At 42.9% G+C, this 13388-nt stretch overlaps 1 protein-coding gene across 1 annotated transcript; it reads right to left on the reverse strand.

Annotated features, from left to right (window-relative positions):
* Positions 1 to 2621: 2621 nt before the first annotated feature.
* Positions 2622 to 4167, reverse strand: LOC147881366 (14-3-3-like protein G-BOX factor 14 kappa). The gene is made up of 4 exons (XM_087402140.1): positions 3637 to 4167; positions 3287 to 3409; positions 3090 to 3206; positions 2622 to 2977 (listed from the first exon to the last, which is right to left on the reverse strand). The coding sequence occupies exons 1-4, from the start codon at positions 4129 to 4131 to the stop codon at positions 2885 to 2887; spliced, it is 828 nt and encodes a 275-aa protein (XP_087258266.1). The 5' UTR covers positions 4132 to 4167; the 3' UTR covers positions 2622 to 2884.
* Positions 4168 to 13388: the final 9221 nt, after the last annotated feature.

A 13388-nucleotide genomic window follows, 5' to 3' on the forward strand; every position in this document is an offset into this window, starting at 1 on the left:
TAACAATAATGGGATCTTGCATATATTTTAATTGTAAAAATTTATAGAGATTGGAATTTCCATGGCCTAACTTGAGTTGCTAGCCCACTGTATATAGCCATAACCTATAGAAATATTATAGGTTCTTACGATGCAAAGCACATGCAACTACATATAGTAATGAGTCTAACAAACAATCAAACTAAGGTCATGTGACTAAGCACATGAATATTATAAAGAGCATGTCCTACCATGCTTTGGCATACAACTTTAGTTGCAAGTGAAGTCAATGGACACTCGGGGTGGTCACTTTGCACATATGTATGATAGTAGGTTTGTGGGCTATTTACGACATGAAGGGTTTTATAAGAAACTTAGCTAATGCAAGTATGGTATGTAAATGTAAGGAGGGGACTTTTAAATTCAAATTTCCAATATGTATAAGTTCGGAAGAAGGGGTATACAATTATATTTAAAAACGTAAACTTTTAAATGTAGGGGTATTTTGAACGTGTGCTTACTTGCATGTGTTTTATGGGTTTTACATAATGACCACCCCAAGGTTTTACATTTGAAATACTCACAATTGTTGATACTTTGAATTTTTTTACTATTTTCTCATGTATCTAATGATGCTTACGATACCTTTTATGGCCTTTTGGATTTCTTGTTTGTATTGAGAAAATTATCGATGCTTAGGGTTTTGTATCCAATTATTTTGATGCTCAAGATATATTTTCTTAAGTGTCCTAGATAAAACTATATTTCTGAAGGTATTTTGTTTTTAATTCTCCTTGATAAACAATTGACTATGCAACACAAATTTGTTATGCTATACTGGTCTTTATACTATTCCTCAATTATACATGGTTTAAATCTAGCTTCTTTTGAAGGTTTTACACAATTTCCGTATAATTTCCATGCAATAGACTTTGAAAATTTAAAATGTATCAAATGTATCTTTTCAAGGTGAGATGGCTGCAATTTCAGATTTTATCTCATAAGCATTGTCGATGCTTATTTTGACGTTATTTTGATGCCTATGTGCCGCTTGTTCCAATGGTTATATTGATGCCCATCGGCTTTGTTAAAAAGTGCTAATCCAAAGCATCTATAAAGGTCATATATCATAGTAATAAAGAGTTAGCAAGGGCTATTAGGGTCTACTAAGGGCCTTATGTCTTGGAGGGGAAATATGTGAGAAATAGGTGGGAAATAGGGTGGGACCATGGGAAATAGCACTCCATGCTCTTGAGAACCATTGATCATGTGACATTTCCTTTATAGCATGTCTCATTTTCCCTTGGATCCTTCTGTCATGCACCAAGCGAAAAGCATCCAAAATAGCCATCCTTATTTCCTCCCTTTTTCCCATCCATGACATAAGCCCTAAGAATGGACGCCTAATTTATACATGCATTGCAATGTTTGGACAAAAGTCGACATAATTGGAGGCTTTTTCTCCTAGTGTATACACACACATACTTGTGTGTGTATGTGGAGAGAGAGAGAGAGACTTGAGTTGAAACCCCTTTGCATAGTTTATCCCTTTTGTATGGGCTATCTCTACCCGTGCACCTAACATATGACTTGAATTTCTCCATTGGAAAAGGAAGGGCTTTTTACCCTGAAATTATATGTAAGGTTGGAAGGACTGAGTAATGGAAGAATACTACAGAAACGGATATTATATACACTTCTCAATGCCGTGGCTAATATTCGCAAAGGGGCTAAGACTCTAAACATGAATTTTCCTCGCGGAATTCCTCCGTTTCTGGTGATTCTGACGGGATAGGACAATTGAAAACCAAATCAATGCGTATGTAACTTTGCGTAAATGGAATGTTGGAAAAAGCAGACTTTTCCTATACTTCCCATGGAATTCCTCCCTTACTGGTGATGTATTCTGATGCGACAGGACAATCGAAAACCAAGTCCATGCGTATGTAACTTTGCGTAATGGAATGTTGGAACAAGAAGAATCTTTCTATACTCGGAGTTGGCATCCTGAGAATGGCTGCATTTTCAATAAAAGCGAAGCAGATGACCTTATATATAGATGTACATCTCCATTCTGAATGTTAGCAACTCCAGATTCGGTCACAGCGTCACTCAAAGCTGTCCGAGTTGTCCCACGGAGTTTGGACGTAACAAACAGGACTAAAGCAGTTGTATCAGAATGGCTCGCTCATCAGTTCCAACTCATTCGCTTGCCTATTTAGAAGCATTAAAAGAAAGTGCAAGCAAAACGGCGTGACGAATTCTAGTGAGTTGTTTCCTCTATTTAGAAGCATTAAAAGAAAGTGCAAGCAAAACGGTGTGACGAATTCTAGTGACAGAATATGGGCTACTTGAACGGAAGCTTGGACGCTAACAAAAAAGAGCTAGTCCTCTGGACGAGCACAGAGGTGAAAACTGGTGCTCAGTTTATCTAGCTTCCAAACCGCAAAAGGGCAACACACACAGGAGGTTCAAACGGCGTATTAAGCTATCGCGTACGTACGTTGTAGCACAACTCAGGTCGCTTCGATTATCTGTCGATTTTTCAAATCCTTCAGGCCGTCGTCACTTGGAGTTAGCAAGTTGAATGATGTTGAATAGAAAAGGACCATGCCTAGACTATACTCATCAATTGCCGGCAAGTTTCCTTACTACGGTGTAGTAAGTCTCATTGTGTACGGTCGGATCGTAGCTAGACGGAAACTTACAAGTCTACAAGAAATGTTAACGCGACAAGTAATGCGGCTGTGAAATACAAAGAAAAGCCCCATAAGGCTCACCAGTGTTTAGTATTTCATACGGTGAAGGGAGATTGAGGGCAATTATTGTTATGTTACCAAGTAGTTTGCTTAAAAATTGTAAAGTTGGACATGAGAGATGCGATACGACATGTATTCGTTTTGTATTAAGCAGATTTCTCGCTGGGAGTATCCTGCCGTAGCAGCTCCTGTGCGTTCTCCGTCTTTCCATTCAAAGCTGCTGGCTCGTTAGAGGATTCCTATAGAAAAGAAAGACGGACGTTGGTAGCGTTAAAGGAACGTTGAAAACGCATAAACGGATGACATAAATCCCATGATAAACTCAGAAACGGGAAATTTTTTAGGAACTACCTGCCCATCCGAAGTCCACAAGGTAAGATTATCCCGGAGAAGCTGCATAATCAGAGTACTCTCCTTGTACGTTTCTTCCCCGAGGGTATCGACTTCAGAAACGGCTTCGTCAAACGCCTGCATTGAACGGCACGAGTTAAATAGCCAGCCTAACGAAAAGATAATGCGCACAACCTCGTTATTAAAGCCTAGCAGACCTGTTTGGCAAGATTGCAAGCCCGTTCCGAAGAATTCAAAATCTCGTAGTAAAAAACAGAGAAGTTTAACGCAAGGCCGAGGCGAATGGGATGTGTCGGAGCCAGTTCTGCCACCGCAATATCCTGCAGACGCAAAAGGATAGGGATTCTTTCATAAATTCATAGGAAGTAGATTGGCAAAGCTTATGAAAATTCTTATCAACAAAGCTGATCCAAAATCCGATCAGATCACTACAACTCGATGCTCAAGTATGTATAATGAAGGATTTCATTAAAAAAGTAGACCAACTGAGGCAACGCAGAGCACAGACCTAGATAGCTACACTAAATGCAGTTCCAGTTATATTTACCTGAGCAGACTTGTAATCAGCGAGAGTGTTATCGGCAGTGTCAATTCTGGTCTTTCCTTTCTTGAACTCCGCCAGGTAGCGATGGTAATCTCCCTTCATCTTAAGATAAAACACTTTCGCCTCAGCCGAGCCAGAAGACGGAATGAGATCCTCGTCCAGAAGCTTGAGCACGTCGTCACAAATCTGCGAGAGCTCTGACTCGATTTTGGCACGGTAGGGGCGGATGGAGTCGAGGCGTTCCTGGTTCGTTGCAGCCTCTTCCTTGGCCTCGATAGCAGAGATAACGCGCCAGGCAGAGCGACGAGAGCCGACGGCGTGCTTGAAAGCAGTGGAGAGAAGGTTACGTTCATCGGGGGAGAAGTCGAGGGGGGAATTACGGGAGAGTTTGACAGCGGAAGTCATGTGAGAGGCCATTTCGTCGAAGCGTTCGGCGTCTTCAGCGATACGGGCCAAGAAGACATGGTGCTTACGTTCAAGATGGTGGAGGGAAGCCATAGCCGAGCAAGAAAAGATGAATGGAGATGGAGAAGATGAATGCCGGAGATGTTGCAGGGAAGAAGACGACGACGAAGAAGATGAAGAGAATGCTAAGAAACTAACCCTCATTAGTCGGTAATTATCTCTTGTAAAATTCGCTAAACATTTCCTTAACAAGCTCTTACTTGCCGTCCGATCTCATCGGACTGCTCACCTTCCGCCACGTACCATCCCGCCCCTGTCGGCCCTGTAGAAATGTGTCCCAATCCTTATGTAAATGTGTCCCGTCGGTGAACATGCCTTCCCGCTTGGGAAAATGATTCTCTCTCATCAGATTCCCGGCCTGCCATAGTAGCTCTAAGAATTTGTTCACACAGAAAGGGGCGATAAATTTGAGTTCACGCGTGTAGGTTTTAGAGGAAAACCTGCTTTTTTCCTTGAACCCCTCGTCTGGAGTAGGGGCTCAAGAAAAATCTAGTTTCATGTCAACCTTGACAAAGACAAGTGGTTTGGAAACTACCTGTCGCGTGAACAAGCTCTAATTATCCGTGTTCATTTCCAAGAAGCTAAGGCCTAGAGCAGGCTACTTCGCGATATTCCCGACGAAGTCTTATGTGTAGATCACCACGTGTCGATCGTGCATGAAGTGACTCCAATCAACTAGGATGTGCTCGCTTTCTATAGTCCATTTGTCACGAGGATGAGGGATTTTCGTCATCGGAGACGGATGCATCGGTGAGCGGCTCTACTAGGTGCTGGATGGGCGTGGGATGTTATTTGTGACAAGCGCACAGTGGTGGTGCTTAGCGTGAATGAAGTTGTGAGTCGCAGGACGAAGGGAGGAGTTATGGCGACCTGTGGAGAGTCCATGGAGAATTTGAGTAGCAATCTGCAGAGAGGTGGTCAATTGTTGCGTTCTAAATCCTTTTTTCATTCCTTCTTCCTTGGGTGACATTTCTTTCTTTGAGTTACGAGCTTTTGTTGTGCAGATTCTGGCAAGTATGAAAGGAAAGATGACAATGCACGTGGAAAGATTCAGATGCGAGCTCTGGTAGAAACAGGGTGGATGTGTGTTTTCTCTGTGTTGTTTCGTGGTTCAACAATTTCGTGATTGTACGTTTGTTTGTGCGCAGAGTTTGAGAAGGTCTACGGTCAGAAGCGCGATGCGGGGAAGGTAATTTGAGCGCATGGTTGAAGATGAAATAGTATGCGATTGTTGGATCATCTCTAAGCAAGTCTTATCATTCCAAGCCTAGGTCAAACTACCGCTCCCTGCCAGTATTATAGTTTCGTCTTCTCCTTGTTTCCATATGAATTTTGCTTGCAGTAGCATCACTCAATTTTGAATCTGGACGACCGCACTGATATTAATCTGGACGACCGCACTGATAATATCAGTAGATACACCACGATATATACGTTCTGTATCATTAGCCGGCTCCCGTTGCACGCACTTTTGGTGGATTTCGTGTTGCAAAGTTATGCACAGCTCCGCCTGCTCGTCCATGGTCGCGAGGTGTTTGTGGTTTCTAACAGTGTGGATTGCAGTGTAACATCTGAGTGTGCATGCAGGTATTGTTGCAGCTTCAGCTAGTTTCACAATCAACACATCAATTCCACCTTCGAGAGCTGGAGTGTTGTTGATGAAGACAGCAATGATGAAGAGATCATTGAATCGTTCACTAAGAAAAGCATTTGAAGCTGGGACGCAGTGGGTGCAATCGAGGTGCAATCAATCTATTTGTGTCTTTTATTACATGTGTGGTGTATACAGACAGTAATGTGTTGATTTTGTTCATGCAGTTCATAAGACTTTGGAAGATCCGAAGATGGAGGGTAAGATTACCACAATAGTTACAATTTATGTCAAGAGACGTATGCAAAAGCAGGAGAGGCTTTGTTTAGACAGTAATGTGTGAGTACCTAGTAGTCTAAAAATTTGCCCCTGGGGAATCAGTTTGCAACTTTTTGCTTTAAGTTGTTCTTGATCATTGACAGAGAGAATATTGACTTTTCAAATGATTGACTTTTGAGCCAGAAGCAATGCAGAAAGTGTCTATACATTTTGAGGCATTCTCTATGTATTGTGGTGACTTGTTGCTAATTGTGAGATTGGTGTCATCTGCAAATTGCTATGTCACAAATTGATTTCCAGAAAGTATTTCAATTCCTCTTAGAGCCCCTTGATCGATAATCAGCCAACAAAGAGAGTTTGGAGCAATAGCATACAATAGTGGTGCCAGGGGGCAATAGAGCATTTTAGAGGTAGAGGTTCATGCAGTTCATAAGACTTTAGAAGATCCAAAGATGGAGGGTAAGATTACCACAATAATTACAATTTATGTCAAGAGACGTATGCAAAAGCAGTAGAGGAGGCTTTGTTTGGCTAGTGGAACTTTTGTTTTCTTTCACGAATCAAAGCGTCTGATTAATCTCCATATGGTCATTACTTTGGATTGCAAGTGTTCCTAGCATTGTTTGCGTGCAACAATGCGTGCCCAAAACAACTATCGTAGTAGCACCTTGGTTTCTCATAATCGGGTCAATGTTTGCTTGGATGTAGCCAATCGCGAAACTATTTTCAGGGCCATTTTGGAGCCACGATGCGATGCGCTTCTAGGTGAATATTTGAATTTTCACAACAAGACAAAGCACCCATAGACGCGCACACAGACGCGTTTACTGAACTAAATAAAAAACTTACGGGCGTGTCTATTTGCGCGTCTATTTTTGCATTTGGAGACCCGCGTCTACCAGTGCATCTATATATCGAACACACGTGTGTATAGATGTGTATGTAGATGCTTAAATAGACGCGCTTATAAACGCGTTTATAGACGCAAAAATAGACGCTTGTCGAACAGACAGACGCGCATATAGACGCGTTTATAGACGCACTGATAGACGCGCTTTTTTTTTTTTAAAAAAATTTACAGAATGCTGTGTATGTTGTGTATGCTATATAGTTACAAGAATCCCATATCCAGATTCTGTAATTCAATTCTTACAGCCAACCGCATTTTAATTACAATTCCAAATAAAACATTACAACTCCAAAACGCAATAAAATTGAAAGCTCAAAAAGTGCTTGTATATATATATAGCATGAAGCTAAGCCACGTCATGTGGCTTCAAGTACAAAAAATAAGCAAGCTAAGCCACGTCATGTGGCTTCAAGTACAAAAAATAAGAGGAGTGTATATACAAGAGGCACGAAGCCAAGCCCGTGGCTTTAAGTACAAAAAAGAGTAGCTAGCACTACTTCTACAACTAATCTATGTTCTCCAGGTCCCTTCCACGCTCCCTTCTGCGCTCCCTTCTGTGCCTCCTTCCTCGTCTTCCTCGTCGTCTTGTGCACGGGCCTGTAAACAAGGGACAACATATATCAATGTATGAAAAATCAAATCTTTACTTATAATTTTGGCATTATTTAATTACTTTCAAATACCTTGGGGACCGCTCCAGTAGCCCAGGTATACTGCTCCTCAGTAATCAACCCGTCATCATAGAAGTGCCTCCATGTATCTCCTTTGCGATGGTGGCGGTGGTAGGTTGTCTCCACAGGAGTAGGGTATCTGCCCACGATCTCAAGCTGCAAGACGACACACTTTGTGGAGGGATTAGTACAAAGAAACAACCTCCTAATAAACTACATAAGCAATATAATTTGAGATCGATACTTACAAATTGGGCCTCCCATGATTCAATACCCCCTGCTCCAAAATGCGCGCTTCCATATTCCTCCATCTGGATCCTTCGTGCCTCCACGTGCTGCAGACTGGGGTCCTCCCTCGCTGACTTCATTGCTTTCTTCCACTCACGCTTGTGAGCGGTGTGGCGCGGGCCCCTTGGTGGTTGACCTCCCTCAAGCCTGGCAAGCTCCGCTAGTGCCTGCCTCTTAAGCGAAGATCTTTTATTGCCAAGTATCGTAACAATCTTTGACTTGGTCCATTTATCTGTGAACTGGCGATTGGGGGGGTTAGGATACCTAGAGCAAACAGCAGCGAGGGTCTCATCAGCCAACCTCTTTGGCTGGTCTTTGAAGTGGATAAAGCAATCTCTGTAATTATTAGCAATTACAGAGCGCATGAAGGCCATGATGTCCTTCCCCTGCGCATCCATCAAGATGCCTCCTATATGAGTGATGTCATAGAATATTGTATCATCACCCTGAGGCATGTCTAAATCATTTGAATCATCATCGTCCCCACCACCACCCCTCCCAAAGCACTGTGCCATGCATCCCCCACCACCGCTCTCCCTGCCACTACGCCTGCTACCGTGTCATGTCGAGCTCGTACGCTGGCCACTCGTAGCTGGAGACTGCACGAGACTACGCTGACCACTCGTAGCTGGAGAACCGAGTCTCGACGGCATAGGAGTGCCTCGGGGGGGTCACTATGTATAAACTCTCTATATCACGTGCGTTCAAGTCTTATTTGTAAAATCCCTTATCTGTAGATTTTTCATTAATAAAATATACCCTTTTTCTATACAAATCTGTATTTTTTTTTTGAAATGATTTTAAATAATCCCTTATGTAAGTTAATTTCTATAAATTTTAGAAATTAAAAATATCCTTCTATTGAACTCACGTGATAGGGTTACATAAGATGAGTGACCCCCCCGAGAGGAGTGCGTGGACGGCTCTGCGAGACAGAAGGACCTCCTGACGGCATGGGGGAAGGGCATAAGACGGGATGGCAGAAGGGGCATAAGACGGCATGGGGGAAGGGACATAAGACGGCATGGGGGAAGGGGCATAAGACAGCTATGCTGACTCCGATGAGGTGATCTCAGGCGGTGTGGGGTGGTTTGGAGTCTGTAGTGCCGACTCCTGGGGAGTGTTTAAAGTACCCGTCATATACCCGTATAACTCCGCAAGACTAGGAGGGTGTCCTAAAAGGTTATATAAGTCCTTCCAAATAGAATCCTGGGGATCAGGTGAGCTGGAAGCACTTCCTGGCCACATGTTGAACTGGAAAAAAGAAAAAAAATCTATTACTGATGAGCTGAGAAGAAAGGGGAAGGGAAGAGAGGCGTACTGTCGGAGCGCGTCTATAGACACGTTTGATTAGTGCGTCTATTTTTGCGTCTAATAGCGGGTCTATAGACGCATCTATCTGTGTCTGCAAACAGGCTAGACGTGCATTTAGACGCGCCTGTAGACGTGGTTTTAGACGCGCTCTGAGATGCACCTATAGATGCGCTCCGACAGACGAAATTTCTAAAAAGTAGAAAAGGACATTGCGCCCGACACACAAACATGACACTGATACCCAGATCATGCGTTTCTTGGATATGAGAAAGTACAAATCTAAAGAGAGCAAACTTCCAAAAAAGATCAACTGCAAAAAGACTTACCTTGGATAGAGGTATGGAAGGTTCTTCTTCTTTTTCAAAGTTGCTTCTCCTCCTTGTTCGTCCTCCTCTCCTTTAAGCTTGGAAGTAAGTGTGGGTGCCTTCCTCTTAAGTGTAAGCTTGGAAGTAAGTATGGGAGCCTTCCTCTTAAGTGTCCAAACTGTGGATCTGCTAATAAGGAAGGAAGCAAGCCACCCGAAGTATAAGTAATGTGAAGAAAAGCAAAGCGAGCGCGCTAAAAGCAGGTTTAAAAGCCGCGTCTATAATCGCATCTAATAGCGCGTTTATAGGCGCGTCTAAATACACAGAGTAGACGCACTTTTAGAAGCGACTGTAGACGCGCTTTTAGATGCGCCTTTAGACGCGCCACAGAGTTTAAAATTAAACATTTGAAGAAGAGCAAATTTGGTGGGTTGTTTGTTTGCAGGATGTCTTCATCTTCAACAAGTAGCTCCAGTGAGTATGAATCCCTCCGTATCCACCATCGCGAAATGTGGTTGGAGCAAAAAATCAAATGTCTGTGTGATCGATGTCGAGGAAACATGTATCGTGCACGTAGGATTACACTCAATCATATCTCAAAGTATGGATAATGGGATGTGACTGTAAACAGGGTAAGGGTTTGTAAGTTAAGGTTGATTGAGATACCTATGGGTGTTAATATGTTTGACTTATGATCCCGTTTTAATTTGATATAGGATGCAGTGCCACACCCGCATATGTTGCCCTATGCTCGCCGTGAGGAGGCGAAGTGTCGACGATATGAGGTGGGATCTTCAGGAGAGACCGTTACGGATGCATGGAGTGATGGTGATAGTAGCCCTCTGCCATTACCTCATGAAGCCGTGGAGAAGGAGGTGTTTGATGATATGGTGCGGGATTTATATGTCCATCAAGGGAGGGATGATAGCATGGAGCAGGATGATCTTTTTACTGTAGCATCGACTCCACTGTTTGAGGGGTGCACATTCTCTGTTCTACGTGCCTCCCTTGAGTTACTAAACTTGCAAACCATCTATGGATGCAGCAATGCAAGTTTGAATGCATTACTCAAGTAAGCTTTAAAGTCTATTTTGCAAACATGGTGAATTATGCTAGTGGGTCAATTACTCGAATGCTTTTCCTCATTTATGGTCTTCACGTGCAGGCTATTGTGTAAAATGCTTCCAAGGGAGAATAAAATACCGACCTCAAGAGATATGGCAAGGCAACATAAGACCTCTCTTGGAGGATTAGATTACAAGCGCATCCATGCATGTGTCAACGATTGCGTTTTGTTTCGTGGACTATATAAGGATGCAAGAGAGTATCCTACTTGTGGAGAGGCAAGATATAGAGCAGATCTCAAAACCTTGGACGTGCCTCGTAAGGTTTTGTGACATTTTCCCATAATCCCTTGCATCCAACATATGTTCAAGTGCAAATCTATTGCAGAGCTCATGTCATGGCATTCCTCCCATCGATCAACCGATGACAAGTGGAGAACTCCCGCGGACTCTCCTGCATGGAAGCATATTGAAGACACATGGCCAAGCATCAAGGAAGAACCTAGGAGCTTGAGACTTGGATTGGGTATGGATGGTGTGAACCCATTTTGTCTCAAAAGCACGTCTTACAGTGTATGGCCAGTGATATTGGTGGATTACAATCTTCCACCCTCTATGGCTATTAAGAAAGGACATGTTATGCTGTCCCTTCTAATTCCAGGGAAACATAAAGTCAAAAACCCTGATGTTTACTTGGAGCCTTTGATTGACGAGCTAGAGATACTTTGGAGAGGTATCGAGGTGCATGATGTGAGCAGGCCTCCCTCATCACGAGACTTCAACTGCAAAGCAGTCTTGATGTGGACGATGCATGACTTCCCAGGCTATGGCGAGTGTTCAGGTAAGCATTGCACTTCTAATTATGAATAGGCAAAGGATGTGGCACCCTAAACCCACCTCCAACTCTTAATTGCATCTATTGTTCAGGTCTCACTACATCGGGTTACCATGCATGTCCTGTTTGTGGTCCTTCGCTAGTTGCCTCACGGGTAGACGCATTGAATAAGGTCATCTATGGGAATCACCATCGATTTCTCCCACCTGATCATCCTAGATATGTTGCCCCTTGGAGTGAAGTCCTCCCACAATCACTCACCGCGGGAGATTGGATGAGAATTTGGGACGGTTCCACGACTCCTCCACCACTTGGCATGAGCCGGTAAGGGTTTGTAACTATTGTGTGCTATATTGGCTGGAAGTAAAGATTGCCCGCTAACACCAACTTTTGTTTAGATACTCCATCTTTTATCATTTACCATATTGGTCCCACCTTAAGATCAATCACCTGCTTGATCCCATGCATATCTTCAAGAATGTGGCATCTACCATTTGGGAGCATTTGAATGGGACACGAGATTCCGCAGGCATAAGGGAGGATCTACGTACCACAGGGAGGATGCGTGAAGCTTGGCCACAAGAGAGACCAAATGGGCGTGTTTTTTTACCTCGTGCACCGTGGATGTTATCAAAGCTAGAGATGGTGATAGTGAAGCGCGCTATTACGACAATTCATACTCCCACTGGATGCATGAGGTGTTTGAAGGGAGCCTTTACAAAGAGCAAGAAAAGAGGTGTAGAGCAATTATATGGCTTGAAATCTCATGATTGGCACAAGATGCTCCAAGTAAGTATTTTATGTGCATAATATCTTTTTCCTTTCACATTTGTGAGTGAATAATTATAAGCAACTAATCAGCCACCTCCTCGTGGGTTCAATTCGTACTACCTACTAGCATTTCATGTAGTGCATCGAAGGACGTGAAAGATTGTATTTACAACATGGGCGAGCTTGTAAGGTACTTTACATGATACAAAATATGATGCGTATCAATGCTCCATGCAAGTTCGAATGCATATTGCTAATATGCTATACTTTTTCATTTCTAGGTATGTCAGCTCTAAGGAAATAGATCCCACCACGTTTAAGAATGCTCGAGTTATGTCAGTGGAGGTGGTTTGTTTAGTGGAGGAGACATTTCCACGTTATATTCTCACAAGCCAACTACATCTTATAGTGCATTTGGTGGATGAGATTGCTATATGCGGTACTATACATGCACGATGGTTGTTCTTCCTCGAGCGCTTCATGAACACCTTGAAGGGCTTCGTGAGACAAAATGCAAGACCCGAAGGTAGCATGGTCGAGGGTTGGTTGGTACAAGAGTCACTTGTATATATTTCTGAGTTTCTTGTTGATGTGGATAGCTCTCTCCCACGACTATGGAGAGATGATGAAGACGTAAGGATGACCTCTATTGTGCCTCAAGGGAAAGGACGCAACAAAGTAATAGACACGGAGTTGCATAATAGTATCAACCTCTTTTGTGTGCTTAATAGTGATGTGATGAAAAGATGGGTGACAAGATACGAGGATGCAAAGGCAAGAAGACAAGAAGAAAGGGCCCTCTTTCGTACACACCATGGATCTCGTGTGCCATATCCTCAGTATCTAAGAGTACTTCCAAAGGATATTCATGTGGATTGGCTACTTGATGAAATGGAGAAAGCAGAGAAAGACGAGGGGATGCATATCACAATGGAAGAATGGGAGTATGCTAGGGGATGCATGAGCAAGGTCGGTATATAGAATCTTATGCATAAGTTAGGAGCTTTCAATAATTTAGATTGCTTATTTAATTGATTTTTTCTTGGTGTAGTGCACTATATTCAATGCTATATGGTGTGAGGGCAAGCATTTTCGAACACAACGGATTAATGATAAGAGAAACACACAAGATTGCGGCTTCATTGCTAGCTTTGAGGGAGCCAATGGAGCCATGGATGATTATTGTGGCATAATCCAAGATATTATTAAGCTTGACTTTCGACGCTTCTTTATGTATGTTTTGGATGTAAAGTGGTTTAAGG

This window comes from Dipteris shenzhenensis, chromosome 31, assembly GCF_047967505.1.
Source record: "Dipteris shenzhenensis isolate YYH24624 ecotype China chromosome 31, Dip_SZ_1.0, whole genome shotgun sequence".
NCBI classification, from domain to species: Eukaryota; Viridiplantae; Streptophyta; class Polypodiopsida; order Gleicheniales; family Dipteridaceae; genus Dipteris; species Dipteris shenzhenensis.

Bases quoted from the DNA above. Each gene is read 5' to 3' on its own strand.
- LOC147881366 (XM_087402140.1), bottom strand. From the start codon at position 4,131: ATGGCTTCCCTCCACCATCTTGAACGTAAGCACCATGTCTTCTTGGCC. The intron at 3,207-3,286 runs GTCTGCTAGGCT...CGTTCAATGCAG, and splicing joins CTTGCAATCTTGCCAAACAG to GCGTTTGACGAAGCCGTTTC. The intron at 2,978-3,089 runs GTAGTTCCTAAA...TCTTTTCTATAG, and splicing joins TGTGGACTTCGGATGGGCAG to GAATCCTCTAACGAGCCAGC.